The sequence below is a fragment of the Myotis nattereri genome (assembly GCF_964212035.1).
Source record: "Myotis nattereri genome assembly, chromosome: 7".
NCBI lineage: Eukaryota > Metazoa > Chordata > Mammalia > Chiroptera > Vespertilionidae > Myotis > Myotis nattereri.
In genome coordinates, this window is record NC_138082.1 from 32,843,508 (window position 1) to 32,868,668 (window position 25,161).

General features: G+C 43.6%; 1 protein-coding gene across 1 annotated transcript; it reads left to right on the plus strand.

Moving 5' to 3' along the window:
* Window positions 1–1,297: 1,297 nt before the first annotated feature.
* Window positions 1,298–18,977, plus strand: SPP2 (secreted phosphoprotein 2). The gene is made up of 8 exons (XM_081095947.1): window positions 1,298–1,427; window positions 1,527–1,651; window positions 3,828–3,950; window positions 5,042–5,149; window positions 10,238–10,292; window positions 11,031–11,081; window positions 13,319–13,414; window positions 18,868–18,977. The coding sequence occupies exons 1-7, from the start codon at window positions 1,337–1,339 to the stop codon at window positions 13,402–13,404; spliced, it is 639 nt and encodes a 212-aa protein (XP_080952073.1). The 5' UTR covers window positions 1,298–1,336; the 3' UTR covers window positions 13,405–13,414; window positions 18,868–18,977.
* Window positions 18,978–25,161: the final 6,184 nt, after the last annotated feature.

Here is a 25,161-nt window from a genome sequence, read left to right on the forward strand (position 1 = left end):
CCATGGTGCCCAGATATTTGGTCAGACTTTATTCTGAATGTTTCTCTGAAGATATTTTTCAGATGAGATTAACATTTAGATGAATAGACTTTGAGTAAGTAGATTAGTCTCTATAATATGAGTAGGCCTCATCCAGTAAGTGGAAGGCCTTACTATACAAAGACTGACCTCCCCTGAGCAGGAAGGAATTCTGCCAGCAGATGGCCTTTGGACTTGAGCTGCAACTCTTCCCTGGGTCTCCAGCCTGCTAGCCCACTCCGCAGATTTTTGGACTTGCTAGCCTCTGCCATTGTGTGAGCCGATCCCTTAAAATGTATGTGTATAACCTATAAACATAAACATTCATATATAAATATAAGCATATATGAACAAAATATATATGTTATGATACACACACACACACACACACACACACACATATCCCATTGGCTCAGTTTCTCTGGAAAACCCTATCCTGACTAATCATATACCTTACATCTAACCATTTCTATCCATTTTATAGATAAGGAAGGTGAGGCTCAGAGGTGTTGGGTCCCATGACCAAGGGTCCATTCCTGACAAGTGTGGAGCCAAGAAAGTCCAGGCGTCCCTAAGCCCCAGCACAATACAGTTTGTCTGCATGAATTCTAAGAATGAGAACACGAGGACCTGCATGTCACACAAACTATATTTGCTCTAAAGTGCCTCTTCTTTGTCATGGTTCACAAGCGACCTTGGGGTTTTGCTGTGCACAAGAACCATCACTATGCAAACACCAACCATCCTGTCCAGGAGAAGCGCAAAAATGCCCATTGGCAGAGAAGGCTGGTCCTTGCTTGGCATATTTAAGTCCTGTAGATTAAATTATTTTCTTTGCAGCTACAAGTCCCAGAAATGCCTTGAAATAACCACACACCTTTTATACACAGTCAATTGCAGGATTTTTAGGAACATGAGAGGGGACTAAACTGACAACAATCAGAAATGAAGTTTGATAGAAAATAAAATATACCCCCTCCCTCCAAAAATGGAATGAAAACAAAGAGAAATAAGCTGTGCATGTGGATGAAATTAAAATAGAGAAAAACAAACAGCACACATGAGTCCCTAAGCCTCTTGCTGTCTTTGCCGTGGGCTAAAGTCCCAGGTTGAGGTTTCAACTTCAAAGTGGCCTCAAACTGGCACCTTTCCACAGGAAAAAGCAGCGGTAAATATTCACCCGGGATCAATTGTTTCTGGTTACGCTCCAGACTGCCCCAGTCAGAGGGAGCAAACTGGGTCACACCCAATAAAGAAAGGGCTGCTCTCAGGAGGACGTGCTGTCCTCTGACGCATAGAGACACTCTCCGGGCTCTGAATGAAAATTATTCTTCCCAGCACAGAGAAGATGGTGCTGAAGACGTTATTGGTCATGATTGTTCTTGGAATGAGCAACTGGTCCTGTACAGGTAGGGAACTTAGCGCCTCTCAGTCTGAGGGGGGGTGGGGGGGGGTGGTCCTAGCCCGTGCACCTGGTCTCACGGTGTCCCGCGTGCTTGCATGCCCAGGTTTCCCGGTGTATGACTACGACCTGGCCTCCCTGCGGCAGGCCCTGGGCGCCTCGGTGGCAGAAGTGAACGCTCGGTCCCTGAGCCCGTATCTGTTCCGGCCGTTCAGAAGCTCCATAAAAAGAGTAAGCGCACAGTGCCTCTCCTCCACGCCTCTTGCTACTGCTTTCTGCCTTTGTTCTTTGGTCAGTGCATTGGGTACACTTTTCTTATTTCTTTTCAAGTTAAAATGATAATAGCTAGTCACCCCTTTCAGACATTTTTTTGGCAGAGAAAGGATTTAATTACGATTCTGCCATAGACTCCCGAGTCTCACTGGCCCCCTTGCCCGGCTCCAGACGGTCCCCGCCGAGCATCCTGCCTTTGTAGTCTGTGTCCCCATGGCTCCTCTTGAAATCCTTTATTAAGAACTTCCCATTTATTAGAAAGGAGGCCTTTTCAAGTTCAGCAGTTCTGCTTCTAATATTTATTGGAAATAAATCCTGGCTTTTGAGATAAAGAAACGCCTTCCCTTTGTCAGTTTAGTAGTAGTCTGTTTTCTGTTAGCTTTGGAAGTAGGGAAAGATGAATTTTCTTGGGCTTTCCGTGCCTAAGTCGGTGACAGGCAAAGAAAGAGAAGCAGATATATCCTTCAAAGGAAATGAGAGTGTGGGCAGCAAGTCTCCTCCCCCTCCCTGTCCCCAGGGATTTGATTGCCTAAAGCAGCGGTTCTCAATCTGTGGGCGATCCCTTTGGGGGTCGAACGACCCTTTCACAGGGGTCGACTAAATACATCCTGTGTATCAGATATTTACATTACGATTCATAACAGTAGCAACATTATAGTTATGAAGTAGCAACAAAAATAATTTTATGGTTGAGGATCACCACAACATGAGGAACTGTATTAAAGGGTCGCGGCATTAGGAAGGTTGAGAACCACAGGCCTAAAAGGTTCCTGTGCAGAGAAGGGCAGAAATGCCCGCACGTTGGTTTCGGTGAAGGTGGGGGGTGGGACAGGTTCGATGAACTACAGGCCACGTAGGAGGGAATGGAGGTGCTCTCTCAGCCTGCCTGCTCGCATCTCCCATCCTGGCTGGGTGACGCCTTCCCTCATGCTTAGCTTGTTCACTCTTGAAGCATGAAGAGCATGTGGCTCATGGTTTCCCAGTCTCCAAATACACCATGGTCATCTTGCCCCTTCTTCAGAAAATGGCTCTGTGTCCCATTTCCAGCGTCCCAGGAAATAAATCGAATTGTCCCAGTTGTCTTTTCTAATTGGGCCATAGGTCATGAAGACGATGGGCTATGCTTTAGTTAGGTGTGCAGCCCGGAACCAGCTGTCGTGGCCTGGATGTCGTGGTGGGGGGGTCAGTGTGAGACGTGTGCCATAGGCTGACACACCGAAGGGTGAATTCGCTCTGAAGAGACCTGGGCCAGAATGAAGAACCTCATTCCTTGCCCACAGGCTCTGTTGGCTGCGGTGTGGGGAAATCCATGTCCTCTTGCCAACCTGCAGATGAACAGTTTAAATTTGCTTGTAATTTAGCTGTGCTCATGACAGAAGAAAGCGAGGACTTAATTAAATGAATAAGAGCATGAGGATAGGTCCTGAGAGAGCCAATTACGGACACCATGGAAGTCTGGCCTGGGGAGATGAGCTGGTGTGAGGCAGAGCCACCCAGCGCACATTCCATCATGTGACCATCTTGGTACAGACCCGAGCCCAGCACACATGCACCTGCAAATCAGCACACTTAATGTACGCGTGTGTGATCCTTAATGAGTTCATAGTTAGGTGATGTCCCACCGCATCCGTATGCTGCTGTTCTACCTGGAAGCTGCCTATGCTTGCCTCTCTCTGGCCTTTTCTGATTATTGAAATGCATTGGTCAGGCGACAGTCACCACGCCCCTTCCACGAAAACGTCACATGTCCGTGAATGACTGCCAAAGGACCCTGAGTGTCGAAATTTGGAGCTACAAATAAATTTTAGTGAGTGGGCAAATTTGCAAGTATGGAACCTGTGAATAAGGAGGATCAATTACACACCTAAGTCATTAGACACAATGCTTCCCTTGGAGTTAGGACCCCGAAGGCTGGTTCCGTCTTCTCCCTGAAGTACCGTGTGCCTTTGGTTAAGCACCTTTCCTCTGGGCCTGAGCCTGAGGGCATGAGACCAGGTGTGGCTGAGATGACTGGTAGCTGTTTTTACTGGTGGAAGATTCTGTAACGTTTTCTCCCTGTGCAGGGAGAGACCGTGCTAACCATGTGAATTTCAGAAACTCATCAGTGGCAAACTGATGCCTTGTTTTTGTGAAGGTCAATATTCTGGGTGAGAACAACTCGAGCTTGGATATAGAATTCAGCGTTCGGGAGACCACATGCAGGAGGGATTCTGGCGCAGACCCCGCCACCTGTGACTTCCAAAGTGGCTACTTCGTAGTAAGTGTGGTGGGAAGGGCCACCCTCCTCCCCCCGCTCCCCACCCTCCGCCACACCCAATCCCACAAGCCAACATGAGGAAGTGCCTCGTCTTCTTCCATGATGTCACAGTAAGAGCTTGGCTGTTGCCTGTTGGCCGGTCACACTGTGAGGCACCAAGTATGCCCATGCTGTATTCCCCAGGTGGGGGCAGTGTTGCCCAGTGGTTGAGGACTTGAGCTCTGGGTTACATGGTCCTGAATGATCCTGGCTAATTATTTAGCCCCTGTTGCCTCAGTTTCCTGCTCTTTAAAATGGGGATAGTGATGATTCCAAGCAAAGGGAATACAACAAGGCCAACACCAAACAAAAATCCCAGAGACATTTCAAATTCTACTTAAAATAATTTTAAAACACTACGTGTGAGAGCCACATTATTTTGCGGTTGACTGTTGTGTAATATCTGTCTCCCCCACTAGCTCGGGCTCCATTGGGAATAAATGTCAGGAATAAACATAGGACCACGCATGTTTGGTTTGTATCCCCAGTGACCAGAACATGGTCCACACTTGGTTCGCACCCGTGGGCTGCACCATCAAACCAATGTTTGCTTTCCAAGGCGTTTGCGATGCGATGTACGTGTTCTCGGGCTTTTGTTACACTATCAGTTTATGTCGGGGTTGCTTTATACTGATGTAAATTCTGAAAAGGAATCCTTTGTTTTGAGACTTTTCACCAGGACTATTTTACAAAGGACCCCAAACCCCAAGTGTCAGAGCAAATGAAATCTGGAGCCAAAGGAGAACCTTGGGGTCCTTCCCACTTCTTTTTGTTCAAGTGGGAACGGCTTCAGGGCAGCCCCTCAGTGCTCATGTGGGAACGTCTGCTTTCCTGGGACTCATAATGTATCAAATGCCTAAGAGATATTTAAATATTTCATTTTTCTCCTTAGGTATTGAGAGACTTTCACTTTGGAAAAACGAAATGCCTCTGTGAATTTTCCCTTTCTGTCTGCGTCATTTAGTCCAGCCCTACAGTCCTCCTGATTTCTGGGACAGGTCTACCCCTCTGTGCGCTGCTGGAGGTACAGCTCATTGCTTTGTGTTTTCCAGCCAGCAGCCTCTTGCAGAAGCACCGTGCAGATGTCAGCTGAGCAGGTGCAGGACGTGTGGGTTCTTTGCCACTGGTCCTCTAGCTCCGAGTCCGACAGCAGCGAAGAGGTATGACCCAGCCTTGGTGTCCATCAGGACAGCTCCTCGTAGAGTCTGTGACAGATTGCTGTAATAGTGTAGTCAGAGCATCACCCAGGTATGGGCAAGCAGAGCTCTGCTTACTCAGCTGGATTCTCTCTTTTGTACCTACAATCTCATTTTCAAATCCTCTTACTTCCTCCAGCCTATCCTCTGTCTGTCTGCATCTATCTGTCTATCTATCTATCTATCTATCTATCTATCTATCTATCCTCTACTTATCCATCTATATCTATGTCTATCTCTTGTTTCCCCAAGGTTTGTGAAATTAGCAAATCTTCAAAGTTTTAGACTTAAGTATGCACTCACTGGTCCCGTGGTTTAGTGGAACAAAAGAGGGACATTTTTGCTGGACTAGAGGTCAAAATTATTTGCCAGCTCTGCAGTCTAGGTCAGGATACCTAACCTTCATGATCTGTAGCTTCTTCATCTTAGTAAAGGAATAAATGCCAGGAATAAAGACCACCTGATAGGTTGTTGACCGAACCAGGGAAGGATGGGCAAGGAAGATCAGGTCTCGCATCTGGTACATGGCAGGTGAATGGCAGGACACACTCTTTCCTTCAATCACATTGAAATTGATTTGCATGTTGTTGATTTGCATGTTGTTGAAGTACTTGTTGAATGAATTTTTTAAAACTGAGGAAGAAATGGTCAGGAATATGATATGACTGTAACTAGGGATAAAAACATATATTATTTGTTTATTCATAATGGGATAATATTCTTGACAGGTATTTTAAAAACATTTCTACCAATGTACAGCTGGTATTTTTATTTTTATTCATATTTTATTCAATTTTTCAAGATTTAAGTTTGTAGTGAAAATTACATTAAAAGACTATACAATTTCAACTTCAAAAATTATACATAAAAAGTAATATTCCCATATTATTAACATACCCATGCTTTAAATATTTTGTTTGGAAGTCCATTTTATTTATATATTTATATTTAGTTTTTAAAATTTGTTTTTCAATTACAGTTGACATATACTGTATTAGTTCCAGGTGTACAACATAGTGACTAAACATTTATATCACTTACAAAGTGATCACTGGATAAGTCTAGTATTATGGAAGTCCATTTTAGGATTAGGAAGTAATGAAAGCAGTGATGAGAACTCCTGGTACAGGGGGTGGTGTTACTGGCACAGGTAGAACTTTGCCCAGGTTATTAGGACCTTTTCCTTACAGTGTTTAGTTGAGCATAACCTTGTGGCTTGATCTTGTTCACACTGGCTACTTTTAAGGATCAATACCCAGGTGATTTCTGGGGCAATTGCTCCAGGGTCCTATTCCCTTGGTGCTATGACAATACCAAGGGCCTCCTTTTCTAGACTTCATTAAAGTATCTAGAAAGTCAGATATGTTTCACAGTTCACACACTCACACAGTCACTGGTCAGCTAGCCCAGAAGTGACAGGAGGCCACGAATATCATTTCACCAGCATTTTGTTGGAATTGATTTTGTGGTTTCTATGGAGAAAGCTAGGGAGATAGTGAGGAGCAAGACAAGCATAGTTCTGGCCCTTGTGGAGTGTATCAATGATCTGGGTGATGTCTGTTAAGCAGGGGTGACCAGGCAAGTAGTTGGGAGCATGTAAGAGAGGACAGATTACTGTGTCCCAGGCAAAAAGAGCTTCCCTGGGATCTGATATTCAACCCAAGAACTGGAGGGTTGACATCAGGACAGAAGGGACAGGAGATGGAGGGGAGGGAGAAAAGAAATTCCAAGTGAAAGGAGATCATGATGGAATTCCCTGAAATAGGAGAGAAGCTGGTGGATTAAAATGGACAGAAATCCATGACTGGAATGAGCAAAATGCAGAGAGAGAGGTGTGGGAGTAGGACTGGACAAGACCACAACCAGTTCAAGATAAGCCTCATTTGTCATGTTGAGCATCCCTGGCTGATCAGAATGGCAATGGGGCTATTGAGGGGTTGTAAGTAGGGCAATGACAGAATAGATGAAGAGTAGATTAGAACTAGCTAAGAGTAGATGGGGGCTAGGCAGGACAGGTGAACGAAAATGCTGACTGGGGTTGGGAGTTAGTAGTGAATGTTGAGAGAAATGGATTCTAGTTCATTCTATGACCTTTGACACAATTGAAATTAATTTAATAAATGGTCCTCTAAATTAACCCCTTCCCCTTCCATGTCTGACTTGGGAAGTTGATTCTGATTGTTTGGGCAACCCACAAATCTTCTTTTAAAAAAAAAATTTTTTTTTTATTGATTTCAGAGAGAGTTAGGGAAAGGGAGAGAGAGATAGAAACATCAATGATGAGAATCATTGATTGGTGGCCTCCTGCACTCCCCCTACTGGGGATTAAGCCCACAACAGAGGCATATGCCCTGACCGGAAATTGAACCATGACCTTCTGGCTCATAGGTCGATGCTCAACCACTGAGACATATGGACGTGGCACCACAAATCTTTCTAATTGCAGAGTGAAGACACTCACTGTTCTCCCAATCCCACATTTTGTAAGAAGATGCTGACATTAAGTTAAGTTAGCTTCTGAAACAAACATGATTTTTACATAAACCCTCAGGTTGCTTTTCCTGGAAGATTAGGAGATTGAGATTTTAAGAATTCTGAGCCAATTAAAAAAAATTCCTTTTTTTAAAAAAGAGAATTCCTTAAATTAAAAAAAAGCTACAATTCAAAAGAAAGAGAAGAGAGCAGATGGAGTTTAAAGTAACTCCTGGAAACTCTGAAGTAAATTTCTTACACGACACAGAAAAAAAATTAGAAAACAACTGTTAACTGTTTTCAGTGAAATAAATGGTGATACTACAAACATGAAAGATGATAGACTAGATGAATTTAGACATGGAACAAATAAACCATTGTTGGAAATAGGAAATAGAAAAAATAAAAGACACCTGAGTCATGAAAATAAAGACTACTTGACAAACATGTAGAATACAAAAGAATTTCCAGGAAAAGGACTATAATATAAAGAAAGATTTATCCATGGAGAATAAGACTGAAAAAATTCAAATTATTATAAATAAGGGTTTAGATTAAATGGAAAATATCTGGTAAGAAATTGCCTTGAATATTAAGAAATTTGGATTTTCCACTACATAATTTTTTTTCACTACATAATTTTTAAAAGCATAAAAGCTATAAAGACATTTGAGGAAATAAATGTCTAAATTTGCTAAAAGTCTCCTCTCCTTAATCAAATAGATATTTGAATCATAGGTAGTCTGTGTTATTTTTTCATTTTAATGGAGAAGCGTGTGGGTCTCTACATGGTGCATAGAACTCAGCCAATCACGTGATGGTGCAGTCGTCAAGAGTGCAATGTTACACCTGTAAGTGGGTGATTGAACTTGACTTTAGACCAATCCTTCTCATTTGGAGTGGAAGAGAAGAGGTCTGGCTAAGGCATCAGCCAAGGGAGAAAATAGTCCCAAAGGGAGAAACTGAGGAAGAATAACTGAACAGAAATTCTGAGCTCAGGGGAGGAGAGGTGACAGGCGCTTCATTTATTTACTGCCTTTCATTTCAAGAGATAGAAACTCAACTAGAGGTAGCCTGAGCTGACATAAGACAATTTCATGACCACATTCCCAGAAAGGAAAGGGAGGAGTTGGCCTTAGGAGCAACTCAATTTAGGCACCTTCAATGCAATGTGTGCCACATTCATTTTCTCCTTCTCCCTTTCCCTTCCCCTCCCACGCCTCTCCTCTCCCCTTCCTTTCTCATTGCCATGGCCTTTCTCCATGTAGTAGGAAGAAAGGCTACCAGCTATTCCACGTTTAGATCCTTTAACCTTAGAGGGAAAAAAGTGTTTCTCTTAAACTCCAGTGGGAGATACCTTTTGGCATTAAATTTCCATTGTCCTGGCTTAGTCGTGTGTCTCTATCTTTTAAAAATACCACCTTTATTGAGATATAATTTACATACTGAACAGTTCCCCCTTTCAGTGTGTATAGGTCAGTGGTTTTAATATATTCACAAATTGTACAATCATCACTACTCTCTAAACCCAGAACATACCCACTGTCTCAGAAAGAAACCTCTTAGCCATTAGCAAGTCATTCTGATCCTCATTCCTTCCTAGAAACAGCCACTCATCTCCCTCCTGTGGCTATAGATTTGCCTATGCTGGACATTTCACACGCGTGAAATCATACAATATGTGTTCTTTAATGACTGGCTTCTTTCACTTAGACTCATGTTTTGGAGGTTCATACCTGTTGTAGTATGTGCAAATACTTAATTCCTTAAATTGCTGAATAATGGTTCACTTTTTGGATATTACAAATAATGATACTATGAGCTTTCATGTGCAGGTTTTATTTAACTGAATGTATTGGGATTAACTTGGTTAATAAAATTATATAGGTGTAAGGTATATAATTCTATAATACATCATCTTTATATTGTATTGTGTGTTTACCACCCCAAGGCATGTCTCTTTCCATCACCACCTATACACATCTATTTTTAAAATATGTTTTATTGAATTTTTTAGAAAGGGAGAGGAGAGAAACATCAATCAGTTGCCTCCTACATGCACCTTGACCAGGGATGAAGCCCACAACCTGGGCTTGTGCCCTGACCAGGAACTGAACCAGCAAACCTCCGGTACACAGTATGATGGTCAACCTACTGAGCCACATGGTAGGGCTTTCCACATGTATTTTTGTAGTCTTTCAGTGGCTTCATGAAAGCTACTTATGTGCACCTAACTGCACACATATGGAATCTTCATAGAGAGAAACCTCTAAAAATTGACCTAAACACAGTCTATTTGCAAGACCATTAAACAAGCTTCTATCTTTCTGGTCCATAACATTTGGGAGTAATTCTGAGTTCGATGGGAAGCATTTTAGTCAATTTTAGTTTCATGTAAATTGCACTTCCCCACATACTTTCTTAGACATACATGCTTGGTACCCTATAAAGTTATTTGAAATAATATATTGTCTTATTTAAGTAATCAGAGTTCTCCAGATAAGAGTTGCATTTTTTACAGTGTCTTTCCTTTTTCTCTCTTTCATGTGCTGATACATACTGATGTTTACATTTATGTAGATGGTTTTTGGGGGTATATTGGGATCCTCTAGATGGAGAAACAGTTATCTAGTTGGTAAGTTGAGATCTGTTCTTTTTCTAAATGTTTTTTTCTCGAAACAACTTCATATTGAAGCTTTCTGTTAGTGAGTCATTTAAAACTAGACATATCTATGCATAACATTTGAAGAACTAGTCATTACTGAAAATAAACATTTTCTTTTATTTCTGTTTCTTTCTTCACACTAGGCAATAGCAATACAACCTTTCATTTAAGCGTCCCTCTGTGTTTATACAGAGGTTTTCCATGCATGATTTCATCTGACGGCCCCAACATCTCTGTCCAGTAGTCAGGGTAGATGTTGGTGTTCCCCTTGAAAGGGTCTGTAAACTTGAACAAGCTTGCTCAACCCTCCTGGATGCATGACCTAAGCTATGGGGCCCACATACGCAATAAGGTGTAGCTGGGAGGATCTGGACTAAAGTTCATCTAACTGGCTGGGGCTGAATTGGGTAACCCTCCAGTCACGTGACTGGAATGGACCATCATTTCCTACTCTTGGTTGGGGGAGGGAGGCTCTCCTTTCTTTCCTTCTTGTGTGGCCTCTCATTTGAAGTAAGATGGGTTAGCGTTCTGTGGCTTAGGAGCCATTTTTATGTTCCTGAGGCTTTTTCCTATTGGTGCTGATGATGGCCAAACTCTTTGGTGATCGCCCACTTCCTCCTTGTTCAAGAGGCACATCGGCGGCATCGATAATAAAATCACACAATGTTCCAGAAGTGGCAAGGCCTTAATACTATTATTGTGTTCCAGATCTCATTCCTGACAAACCCAGACGTGAACAGTTCTATGAACGGTCACATGGTAAGTGGTCCTGTCTTCCCGAGATCAGTAGACCTCAGTCTTATCAAGCAGGCTCTGTGGTAGCCATTTCATAGGAGATAAACCCATGAAATACAAACTATTTTAAGTGAAAATGAAAAGATATTAGAACACTGCAGAAACATGCTTTGCAAATCATTCAAAAGGCAAACTTGAGGCATTAGAAACTCACTTAAATGTTATCGGGAATTGGTTATCAAATCTAGCTCAGGAGATCAGTATTGACCTTTTTCCTGCCCCACATTGGGCATTTTCTGAATAACCCAAATTATTTTGATCTTCTCTTTGCCCTCCACTCTCAACTATATTTTGTGTTAGGCAGACATTAATAGTATTTATTTTCTTCTGACTACGGATCAGTTCTCTTATTTAATCTTTGTGATAACTCTTTAAACCAGGTTATTGCCTGCTTATACAGAAGAAATGAGTAATAACTCAAGGTGTTAATGGTATGCACAAATACTTACTCTGTACTAATTGCTAGACATGATTTTCTCCTTCAACCCTCACACCCATCCTGTGAGGCAGCACCATGTTCCTTCCCATTTTACAGATGAACAAACTGAGTTTCTGTAACTTGCCCAAGGCTACCCTCCTGGATGCATGACCTAAGTTATGGGACCCAAGTATGCAATAACGTGTAGCTGGGAAGATCTGGATTAATGCTCATCTGACTGACTGGGGCTAAATTGGGTAATCCTCCAGCCATGTGACTAGGACTGACCAAAAGGTAGTGAGTGGCAGACAGGACTTTGATACAGATCTGCCACTCTAAAGCCTGTTTGTTTCCCTTCATGCTGTTTTCCAAAGTAATTGTGAAATTTACTCTATGTCCAGAGTTCTCCATCACAATGAATAAAACAGACATAAATATTTCATTGAGTTCAATGTCTGATCCTCATTAGGCATGCTTATAATTTGAGGCTTGATTAAAAAAACAAAAACAAAAAACAACCCAAGGTTTAGACCTTCTCCATATAGTCACTTTGAAAGAATATACAGTTATTCCACTACTGTGACAACTGCTGAGAACGTTTTTTGAACACTACTTTTGGAATTGCCTTCAGAATCTCTGGCTCATTCTCTTGAATCTCTGTAGTGGTGGTAAATATTTGGCATTAGATTTAATTTTAGAAATAGCCCAAAGACATTTGGAAATCAGTCTTACTCTAAACATTAAAGCAACAATTGTTTATTAACATAGTTTTTGAGGGTCAGGAACCCAGAAGCAGCTTAGTTGGGCATGTCTGGCTCAGACTCTCTAACAAAGTTACAGACAAGATGTTGACTTGGGCTGTGATGTCATCTGAAGGCTTGCCTGGGGCAGAAGGATTCACTTCCAAGGTTACTCACATGCTTGTTGGCAGGCCTCAGATCTTCATGGGCTGTTGGACTAAGAGCTTCAGTTTCTCATCATATGGGCCTTTCCACAGGGCTGTCTGAATGTCTTCAAAGTGTGACATCTGGCTTCCCCCAAGAAAATGATGAGAGAGAGAGAGAAAGAGAGAGAGAGAGAGAGAGAGAGAGAGAGAGAGAGAGAGAGAGAGAGAGAAGTGAGCAAGCAACAGAGCACCCATGACAGAAGCAAAGTCTTTTATGAGCTAATTCCAGGAGTGATAGACCATCATTTCTGTACATTTACTGATCACACAGACCACCCCTGGTTCAGTGTGGAAGGGGCACGCCCAAGAGTGTGAATAACCAGGAGGCCATCTTGGAGGTTGGCTACCACACTGGGGAAATGCCATTTGGGATGAGAAATATATGGATATAAATTAATGTGACTGATCCTTTTTGTGTCTCAGAAGGTAATTCCAGAGCTGAATTCTAAAAACATCTTGGGCTTTGGAAGCATCACGGACACAGATGTGCAGCTCTCTCAGAGACGACTTTGAACATGACAATTTAGTTCAATGCAGCAAATCCATGTGACAAGCACTGGGCAGAGCCATAGAGACTGAAAGAAAAATAGACAGTCCATGCCCTCGAGGGCTTACACCTTTGACGGAGACAGATCACAGGCAGTGGCGAGAAATAAGCACTGGGTTCGGTGGTAACACCATGCAGAACAGGGTGCAGGAGAGCTTGATAAGGAAGACGGAGTTGTCATGTTCTCGTGGCAGAATGGGTTCTGGTTATGCTGTCATAATCCTTCTCATTAATTTATTGTCATGTGGCCTGTGAATGACAGAGCCTATGCATTCCTTTTCTCTCTTTAGAGACCATGAGCAGGGTCTTTCCCTCTGGATATAGAAGGTACCTGAACCAGCGGCACAGAGCGAGAGTAAATACTGGCTTTGAGTAGCAGTCTTGAGGTAAGAGAACAAAGGTAAAAACGTGTATTTAGAAACAGAGACTGTTGGAGCGAATGCCTTCAAACTGCAACTCCCACACCTTCCGACGTTGTACTTCACTGTTTACCTCCCATCCTCGCCTTTCCACAGTCTCTTCCCCTTCCAGACACTGCTCCTCCTTCCGCTCTTCATTGTTGCTCCCTCAGGCTCTTTCCTGTGGCTTTTGTGTTTGCTGCCACTGATGTGATCAAGTTGTTCCACTTTAAGAGCAAACAAATAGCAAACAAGAGACCATTCCCTTCCTTTGACGAGGTGTCCCTTCCATCCTCCCTCTTTCTCTGCTGAGCTTCTTGCCACAGTGTCTATGGCTCCTGGTCGACCTCCTTGTCTCCTATTCACTTTTCTGCTTTTTGCACACTGGATTCTAATCCTCCAAATCTGGGAAATCTGCCTTCCTTTTCTCCATTGGTAATTTAAACCCTGTGATCACTTGTATTATTTCTGTGACCCAATTCTTTCCTTCTAATGTAGATTACTCTGTCATCTCTTCCACTTGCCCGACTTTATCATTATTATGTAGTTATTTCCAACTCCGCATCTCTTGCCCTGCTCCATCTGGGATCCAGGCCCTGATATCAACTGCCCACTAGATGTAGTTGCTATGGAAACCCTGGGAACAAATGAAACTCAACCAGCCTCCTCTCCAGCTCCCTTCCTCAAGTGAAGACACCACCGCCCACCTAATTTTCACAAGTTCACAATTTTAGAGCATCGTGGACTCTTCTTTACCCTCTGTCTTCTCCCAACATTGGCAAATTACTGCTTTTGTCCACACATTTTCTCTGGTATTGGCCCAGGTCCTGGTCCCATAATGTCTACCTTGCAGGTCCTCGGCTTTATCTGGAAATACAGGGGAGACTCTGGTCCTGCTCTACTTAAACCCCCTAATGTTCCTTCACTTATGGGGTAAAGCAGAGGTGTGCAAAAGTCAGACCCTGAGCCAAGAGGAGGTGTTGTGGGGTGATGAAGACAGCCCTGGTTTTCCAAACCCAAACTGAGTATCTAGTCTCATGAGTATATTAACTCTCAGTTACTAGAGATTGGAGCAAACACAGCTATGAATTTCTGAAGGCATTGGTGAAGGGACATCATGAAGGGCACAAAGGAATGTTGGTATGCAATCATAGGGACTGATTCAGAGTGCATTCATTTTTACACACACACACACATACACACACACAAAATAAAGCTTGGGCTTCTGGGGCTTTAGATTTACATAGCACCATATACCTCAGGATAAAGTCCGAACTCCCTACCATGGCCCACAAAGGCCTTGGTGACCTGGCCCTGCCCACTTCTTTAGCCTCATCTCTCCCAAGTCCCCGGAGCCCCTAAGCTCTGGCAGTACTCAAATACTGCCAATTTCTCCTGCTGTGACTGCCACCTGGAACATCCACCTGGCTAATTCCTCCTCACCACTCAAGTCTCGGCTCAGTGGCCCCTCCCAAGTCAGAGCTACATCTCTTTAGGGCCTCCCTCAAGTCCTCATCCCAGACATGCAATTGCTTGTCTCCTTTCTGCCCGCTCTGTCCCACCAGACTCCCGGCACAGAGCTCACTGAGCTTCCCTGCCGTCGTCTCCCAGTGCCTGCACAGAGCAGAGCACACAGCAAGCATTCAGGAAGTGTTTGTTGAGTGAATGATGGAATTCTTCCCTTTGGACTCTTGAGATTCTTTTATTAAAAAACAAAAACAGCCGAAACCGGTTTGGCTCAGTGGATAGAGCGTCGGCCTGCGGACTCAAGGGTCCCAGGTTCGATTCCGGTCAAGGGCATGTACCTGGGTTGCGGGCACATCCCCAGTAGGAGATGTGCAGGAGGCAGCTGATCGATGTTTCTCTCTCATCGATGTTTCTAACTCTCTATCTCTCTCCCTTTCTCTCTGTAAAAAATCAATAAAATATATTAAAAAAACACAAAAAACAAAAATAAAACACACCGGCTAAGCATAGTATAATTAATTTGTAACCACTGGAATTTGAAAGAAGTCAACTGACTTTTTACTAAAATACAAGGAAAAATTTACCAGTGAGGTTATATTGGATGAAATATGCAAATAGTAGGTTTTCTTTTTCATCTATGTGCCCCTGAATATAAAAACCAGCTTTAGCTGAGATCAAGAAACTACTCATTATAAAGAAACAGACTCATCATATTCCTTTTTTACAAACTTAAATCATTTCTTTTTGCGTTGCAGAGCATCCTCGGGGTAAAAGATAGAGTTCTCAATGAACTGGCTGTATTTTATTATTAATGATATGCTTATATTGGCCATGCATACATATGTATTGCTATATAAACTCATGACCTGATTTCTATGAAAAAAATTGATCACTTCAAAACATCTTTTTTTACTTGATTTTTTTTTTCAGAGAGAGAGGAAGGAAAAGAGGGAGGGAGGGAGGGAGGGAGGGTGGAAAGGAGAGAGAACTTTTTGTTGTTCCACTTGTTTATGCATTCATTGGTTGTTTCTCGTATGTGTCCTGACTAGGGATTGAACTGCAACCTTGGCATATTTGGATGATGCTCGAATGAACTAAGTTACCCAACCAGAGCCAAAAAACATTGCTTTAAAGACAGCACAGACAAAAGGCCAAAGGCTGCCACTCTGGTCTGGGCATTGACTTTGACTGAAGTTCTGGTCTGTCCCTGCCCTCCTGTGACCTTCTGCAGGGCAAGTGTTCACACAGGCTCTAAGTTTGCTAGTAAGGCTCCCACAGGGAGTCTAGTGAGGAGGCTGACCCACAGGGTCTGGAATCAGTAGGCCTGGCTCCCAGCCCCATCTGCCATTTAGGAGCTGGAACAGTGACCCAATCCCTTAACCTCTATGGCTCAGGTCCTTCAAAGATTTATAGTTGTTATAATTTACTGGACCATGAACTCCTTAGGGATGTCTTAGCTTGTTGTCCTTATTATCTTAGTTAAACAATAAGAAAATATAATTAATAGAACTATCTTAAATTAATAATGACAATATCCTTTGTTTCATAATGCTAAAAAATGGTGTCTAGAATATAATACGGGTTCAATCAGGTTGGGAGGAAGGAAGGAAGGAAGGAGGAAGGAGGGGAGGAAGGAAGGAAGGAAGGAAGAAAGGAAGGAAGGAAGGACTGCACAATTACATCAGGTTGGCTTTTCTAAATTGTGAAAGTCACATTTCCCGTGGGGAGCTTTCTGTTTTTCCCTTTTTTAAAATTGATTTCAGAGAGGAAGGGAGAGAAACATCAATGATGAGAGAGAATCATTGATTGGCTGCCCCCTGCATGCCCCCTACTGGGGATCTTACCTGTAACCTGGGCACGTGCCCTTGGCTGGAATCGAACCCAGGACTCTTCATTCCACAGGCCAATGCTCTATCCACTGAGACAAACAAGCTAGGGTTCCTGTGGGGAGCTTTCTAAATGCAGAGATGTGGGCTCACACAGCCCAGAAGTCTCAGAACCTGGCTCAGTCTCTGGAACAAAATAGGAGCCGAGGAAGTGTTTTTGAACCATAACAAACACTGTTCTAAGATTCTCTCAGGTTGCTAGAAAATCATGTCATCTATCAGAGTGGCTAGTGGAAGGTATTATTTAAACCAACAGCTCTGAAATGTTTTTGTATTTGCTGTTCTAAAATAGGAACTATGGCAAATCAGCCCCCCTCACATTGGCCGGGCTCTATGAGAGGGTTTCACACTTTCTGGATTGTTATTGCTGGATTTGCTCAGATATTTTCATTACGTAGGGGCTGGAAGACCACAAACCACACCGACTGCCCCCAAACCACAGCAGTGTGAGTGACACATCGATTGTCCATTGTGGAATTCTTAAACTCCATGCCTCAGAACAGCAAAAGAGGCGATTCTTAGGCCTTTTGACAGTTGCTATACGGTGGAAAGAATCAGTCTCATGGTTTTATCAATTTGTTCAACACATGTTCATCAAATGCCCGATTCATGCCCATCCCCTGCACCAGAGCATATCAGAACTGCCAAGCGTGCTGGGGTCCGTGTTTGGACCCTGCATGTACTTGGCCTTATATAAATCTTGCAGCAGTCCCAGCAACTGCTGTCATCATTGTCTCCCTTCCATAGATGAGGAAGCTGAGTCTCAAAGGCCCCTGCTCTTAGAGGCGGTGCTGGCATTGGGGAGTAGCTCTTGATGTCTGTCTGTCTCCAAAGCTCCTCTATTGCTCCCTGTGATGCTCTGCCTCATGACAATATCTCCATGTTTAGAAAACAGCACAAGAGGACAAAACCTCAGGATTATTTGTCTAAAATACATTTGTCGTGTGCTGGGTGAAGCTAGACTACTAGCAGCCAACTAGAAGGCAAGGACTTTGATCGATTGGAAGTGTTGACAACATACCTACCTGCCATTAGCTACATGGGGGTGGCCCTAAAACATGTGCCTCTTGGTTAGCTTGCTGAGTGGTTTCCATACCAAGTATCAGACCCACTAGTGACTTCTTGTCATGAGCTCCCATGACCACCCACCTACTGGGGAAGCCAAACACCCCTATCCCCTCATAAGATAGGAAAGACCCAGCCCATGCTATGGAGGGAGGTGCAAACCTGGCTGCAGGTGACTCTATTTACTCACAATCTGAGATCCCCTCGCTGCGCACCTGCTGATGACTCCCCAGGTACAGTCCATTCTCCTTGCTACTCGCAGTAGTCCTGCTCTGTAAAGTCAGTGCAAACACCGAATCAATGGGTCCTGTGGGAAGTATAGGGTTCGGTTCTTGCCGGCTTCCGGTCACATTCATGGAATTGCATTGACTGTGCTATATTCTGCTTCTGTCTTCTACACTAGGTTTGTGATGCTTCCTTCTCTCCCTCCCTCCCTCCCTCCCTCCCTCCCTCCCTCCCTTCCTTCCTTCCTTCCTTCCTTCCTTCCTTCCTTCCTTCCTTCTTATTGGAGATCAGGGCTACTACACCTTACTGATCTTTGTAATCCCCCCAGGAGATACTCAATGCATACATGTTTATTGAATGGATGAATGAATGAATGAATGAATGAATGAATGACTCGAGCCACACAGCCTCAGTTGACCACAGCTGAGGCCAGCCTGCTCCTTTACTGGCTTGACTGGTTCCTTCCCTCTCAGCCTCCCACCACCAGCTGTTCCTTAGACCAGCCTGAGTCCCAGCATGTGGCTGCAGCCTTTCCTCAGGGCTCCTCTGGACCTACCATTTTTGAGACATGAGTTTCCTATCTGGGGCTGTGTCTCCCTTACCTGGACTCCAGTTCCTCCTCTTCTCCCTGCAGGTGTCCCTCACCCTTTCCTGTGAGGAGCTGGCTGCATTGCCATCTTAGGTTCCATGCTGAATGGCACCCAGGACTCCCAGGCGCCCAGGCGCGGTGCCTCCATCGTAAGAATGTAACATGCACAGCACAGGGTCTAATCCTCTCGCCCTTCTCTCTTTTAACAGAAAAATGCATTGGAAGGAAAAGTTTCAGTGAAGAAAGATGCTTCATGAATTGTGTAATTTTCCTTTTGGTTGGTTGCAGTCCTTAATAAATGTCTTACATTTTCTCTTTCATTGCCTGATTTTCTTTTTTAAGAAATATATTTTATTGATTTTTTTACAGAGAGGAAGGGAGAGGGATAGAGAGCTAGAAACATCGATGAGAGAGAAACATCGATCAGCTGCCTCCTGCACACCCCCTACTGGGGATGTGCCTGCAACCAAGGTACATGCCCTTGACCGGAATCGAACCCTGGACCCTTCAGTCCTCAGGCCAACGCTCTATCCACTGAGCCAAACCAGCTAGGGCTCATTTCCTGATTTTCTAAAAAAAAAAAAAATAGGAGTAACAATTACATTTTTAGATAAGGAGCTAATGCCATGAGGTTAGGTTAGCCAAGGATTTTAGGAGCTGAGACATATAAAGCAGCGTGTTTAGCATAGTTATGTCAAACACCTGTCTTAAATCATACAATGGTCATAATTCCTTATTCCTACCAAGACAGGCAGTCCCAGGCAGCTCAGTGTCAAGGAGTGTCTTTCTTTTTGTGACTAATTTCAATTTAAAAAAAGAAAAAAGAAGTCATCTGGTGATTAAGGGACAAGAGGCAATCTCCTCCCCCACCAAGATGCCGCCATTGCTTCTTTTCCTTCAGATTTCTTAGACCACAGAGTCAATAGCAAAGCCGGCTTTCTGTCAAAGCAGGTATTGCCAGGAAAGAACGGAGGACTGTGTCCCTGAGACACTTACTTAGAAATCTGTCCCAATTAGGTGCCCCAGTTTGGAGCCAGGCATTTCTGCGGCCAGTCTGCTGTGGGAATGACAGTAGTGAGAGGTCTGGAAGATTCAAGAATCCCCAATTGGAATGTAGTCCCTCGCCAGCGAGACTGAAACCCACACCTGTTTCCACGGCATTCCATGAAGATGTCAGGAGGTCCTGAGGACTATTTTCAGGACCGATGATACACTAAGTCATTATCAGGCATTTGCACCTTGATTTAGATGGGGCTGTCTATTCCTGCACTGTAGCAAACTGCTCTACTTATTGCAGCTTCTAAGTGTTGGACAAGGCGATTGTCTACCTCACCCCCCACCCATCTTCTATATTTTTTCAGAACTTTCCTGGATATTCCCATACGCTTTGTAAAATTTTAAACTTAAGATCAGCCTGTCAAGTGATGAACAAAAATCCTGTTGATATTTTAAATCAATTTAATCATTAACATTTAATGACATCAAATTTGTAGATTAAATTAGAGAACAGATTTGAGTTTTGCTTTATAAGAATAAGATATACATTTCCATTTACTGAAATCTTCTTTTTGTCCCTTAGTAGAGTTTAAGTGTGTGTGTGTGTGTGCGTGCATTTGGCATATTTCTTTTATAATTTATTTATTGGTATTATTCTTTTTGTTCTTATTATAAGTGAGATTTTTTTGGTCATTATATCTTATGATATAAAACTGACTAATCTATATTAGGTTTTTGGGCCTAAAATCTCACATTATTTTTAATAGGTTTCAGTTGATACTCTAGAGCAGCGGTTCTCAACCCCTTTGGCAGTCAAATGACCCTTTTACAGGGGTCGCCTAAGACCATCCTGCATATCAGATATTTACATTACGATTCATAACAGTAGCAACATTACAGTTATGAAGTAGCAACAAAAATAATTTTATGGTTGGGTCATAACATGAGGAACTGTATTTAAAGGGCTAGAAGGTTGAGAATCACTGCAGTATTCCATGTATACACTGCAACTTCTGCAAGTGATATTAATGTTGCCTCCTCTTCGTTTTTTGAATGTCAATGTCTCTTTTTTTTATTTTCTTTTAATATATTCCCACAGGGTTAGAGGACAGTATGATAATAAGCCTCCTGGTTTTGCTTCTCACTTAGACAGAATTCTAAGAAGCATTTTAACATCTCACCAGTAAGCACGATTGGGTTCTGGTTTGGTGTCTAAATTTTTAATCATATTAAGGTTTTATTTGTCATTTCATTGTTAAGTGTATATTGAACTTTATCAAAACATCTTTTGAAATTTGTCTGTTTTGAATCTTTCACATTTGTCTTCTTTGATAAAATTATGGTGACATATGTTAATCTGTTGCCTATATTGAATCACCTTTGCATTTCTGGAACATCCCTACTTCTGGGTCATGGTTTGCTATTCTTTAAATAGGCTGCCACTAGTTATCACTGCTTCATGTAGGCTGTTGATACCATCCTTCATGAGTGAGCATGATCTACTGTTGATTTGTGTGCTGTTTTTGTCTGATTTGGGTATCAATGTTGTGAAACTCAAGATATCTTGCATCTCCATAGCAACTCCCCTGCCCACCAACTCCCAATGCTGGGTCGCGTATCTGGCCATGGAGCTGTCTGGTTTGTTCTGTAGATTGTGCGAGCCCATGCCCTCGCCGAGCACAATCACCTGTCCCAACTCAGCCCCTGCCTGCTCCCAGCACTGCACTCCCCTGGGAATGAGCAGGTCAGCAGGAAGAGAAACACTATGGAGACATGGGCTCATGGGCAACTGACAACAAGGGAGACCTTATAAACGATGCACACTGAGGCTACAGAACCCACACCCTCTGTGTGCTCAGCAACATTTGTTCTAAGAGCAAATGTGATCTGATTCCTTCAGGCCAGAATTCAGGTGAGCAATTTGCTGTTAAAAAAAAGAGACCTCTCTTATGGCTGAGTCGTATTCCATTGTGTATATGTACCACATCTTCTTTACCCAGTCCTCTATCACAGGGCACTTTGTCTGTTTCCATGTCGTGGCCACCATGAATAATGCTGCAGTGAACATAGGGATGCATATATCTTTGTGTATAAATGATTTAGAGTTTTTCATGTATACACCCAGGAGAGGAATTTTTGGGTCATATGGTAGCTCTATTCTTAACATGGTGTTATATACAGATTTTGTAACTTAGAAATCCACACGTGAAACCTATATGCTCATGTTGGCCAATGTCACCCCAATAAAATTTAATTTAAAATAATCATTGCAATGTAAAAAAAAAAAAAATAAGGAAGGCGACCTCATGGCCTTCCTTTGAACAATGCACACCTGTCCTCCCAACTGCCGCCCCTATAGAAATCCCCTACGAGACAAGCATCTGTACACCTTTCCATAAAAATGTCGGAATGCCAGACATTTTTATGCAGAACAATTTTGGCCTCTCCTCAGAGGCAGGTGTGACCAGAGCCAACCTGTCTGGAGTGGCTTTTTATGTGGGAGTCCTCAGCAGTGTCAACAAGCATAACGATGTTATGTTACTGGGCTCCGCCCCTGGGAACCAGCGCACACCTTTACGGAGGGACCGAGTTTACCTTCCTTGTCCCTTCATAGCTTGGATTAAAAATTGCCCAGAGTTCAAATATTTAATGTTCTTTCTTATTTCCCATTCCTGGAATGTCTCGTTGTGGCACAGCTTGTGGCCAATGTGTGGTGTTCCTCCCTCGCCAGGTACTGGGCAAGGTCTCACTTTGGGGCTACCTCAGCCCAAACACACACCTGTGACCTCTGCACCTTTGGGGCGGCTTCCTAGGGTGTTCTGTATTGCATTATTTTCCTTTCTGGGTCGCAGCAAGCGATTTAGTTTTTATCATATGATCAATTTTCTACACATTTCACAGCACATGGTCTGATTTGTTCTGTGACCGTGGGGTGCTGGCAGCTCAGAGACAGTGGGCCAGGGGCAAAGGAAGAATCGCCCTACAGAATGTCCTGTGCTGTAGGTGCCAACTTGTGGCCTTTCAAAAATGAAGTGCAGACAGGTCAGCTCTGAGTTTCTGGATTGCCTCTTTCCTTCTTGCTTCATTTTCTTTCCTCAACGCCTGTCTCCTCCTTCCCTTGGTGCTGATACATTCAGTCTTCAGCAACTCACGGAAGGCAAGCTGGGGATTTTCCATCCTGTTCATACATCCTCTGTGAAGAGCTCTGTTTTATGGGAAGAGGGCTTATATCTCTGACATCTGTCCTTCCTTCCCTAAAAAATAAATTATAATAATTAAATCTTTAGAAAGTTAACCAATGGGTCTGAAATTCTCTCAGGGTATGGTGGCCAAACCGTTGGCTTGATGGGTCACTCTGGCCATCCAATGTCATGTGTGATTCTTACGAAACCACTGCCAGCCCTGCAGCAGCCCGCCTGCCCTCTCATACATGTGCATGAAGGTGACCCGATGAATTTGGTTCTCTGAATCTGCCATGGGGACCCCATGAGGGTTGGGGTGGGGAACTGTTTTACTCTGAAGGGCCCTATTAAACATTCATGGTGCTTCCCATCCATTTTCTTCTTCCCTGGACTGAAGGCCTAGATCTCCAAGCTTATGAAATTAGATGCAAAGCTGGAGTTCCTTCCAAGTGTTCCTTTGCCCATGACATTGGCATTCTTTCTTTTCATATTCAAATAGATACTCCCTTGGCGATTATTCAACAGAAAACTGGCATTCCCTGAAAGCCAAACAAAACCAGCTCAAAAAAAACAAAATGAACCAGTACAGAAGACATCTGAGCCTTATTTTCTCTGACCTGGCAGGTCAGGGGACGGGAGAGAAAGACAGGAGGCTGCCTGGGCACCCAGCTGCCTCAGGGCTCAAAGACCTATAACTAGGTCACAGTGACACCAGGAATGTGTGTAGTTCTCTGGGCAGAAGCAATGTGGCTGTTGCTGCTGCTTCAAAGGTAGAGCTCAGCATGACTGCAGCAACTGCTGAAGGCTGCCCACTCTTTCCACCCTTTCTTCTTTCTTTCCTGCTTTGCAATAGTGAGTCCTCTCTTAGGTCTCCTCCTAAGGGCCTCTGAGGGTGCCTGCGGTTACTGCTTCCCATTCAAGCCATGAATTGGGTTAGGGACATTCCATTCTCAACTCTACAAGTTAGCTCTACCCACATTTAAAGATAATGCAATGCATAGTAAAAGAAAGCATTACATTTAAAAAATAAATAAAATTCACCCAAATTCCCACCCCCTACATTTGTCTCTTGAGTTCCCTTTAAAATTGACAATGGAAATAGGCTTCTGACCAAGAATGAGATGCTGGCAGCCCCACCTTCTTTTCTGATCACTGTCAGATAATAAAAAGCTCTGTGGTTAATTTTAGTCCTAAAACAGAGTCAGGTCTTTAATTAGAATAACACCATGTTGTAGGGTATATATGCATATTACATACTAATACATACATATTAGCATATGTCCTATGATGCAGTCAAAACTCTAAGGCGGGTGTCACTGACTTCTCTTTCGTCTCAGACACGTCTTGAGTTAGCCTGCAGCGGGTAAGGGACATGGTCTGTCCTCACCCTCACTCTGAAAGGTGAGGGAGAGGTCTGCACAGTTCTTTGGGGGCTGGGTAGCTCTGCATCCTGGGGCCCCGCATAGGAAGGCTGGTTCTTCCACTCAGGTTTCTGTAGAAATGCCCTCTGCTCTCTCTCCTGGGGTTCCTTTGGCTCTGGCCTAAACAGACACAGCTCCATGCCACATGGTCCCTGTGACTCCCCACTCAGTCCCAGGTATTCCTGCATCACCCCCACCCTCCCTCTCTAGGTCTTCTCACCTCTCCATGCAGGTAGAGCTCAGCATGGCTGCAGCAACTACTGAAGGCTGCCCACTCTCTCCACCTTTTCTTCTTTCTTTCCTGCTTTGCAATAGTGAGTCCTCTCTTAGGGCTCCTCCTAAGATTGACTCAAGATGCCCCCTGCCAGCTGCCCTAAGTTGAATAGTGCCCCCAAAATTCATGTCTTCCAAGAATATCAGAATGTAACCTTATTTGGCCGTAGGGTCTTTGCAGATATAATTATTAAGATGAGTTCATACTGGATTACGATGGCCCTTCTAAGAAAGTGTCCTTATAAGAAAACAGAGACACAGAGACTGAGGGAATAAGGTCTTACAGGCAGAGATTGGTGTGATACGTCTATAAGCCAAGGAAGGCCAAGGATTGCCTGAGCAAACAGGAGCTAGGAGCAAGGCCTGGAAGGGGTTCTCCTTCAGAGCCTCCAGAGGAACCAACCCTGCAGAACCTCTGCAGTTCTAAGTCGCCCAGCGTGTGGGACTTCCTTATGGCAGCCCCGGGACGTGAATGCACTGGCTTCCCCCATTTACTCACATCTGATCCCAGAAAACACCCACGTACCCTGTGCCCTGATAAACACTGGAGGTCCCCCAAAGGCAGCCATCCCCTGGCCTTGCCTCCTAAGTCTTTGGTCAGCTCTTGTCCTCTCCATTTCCTAGTGGCAGT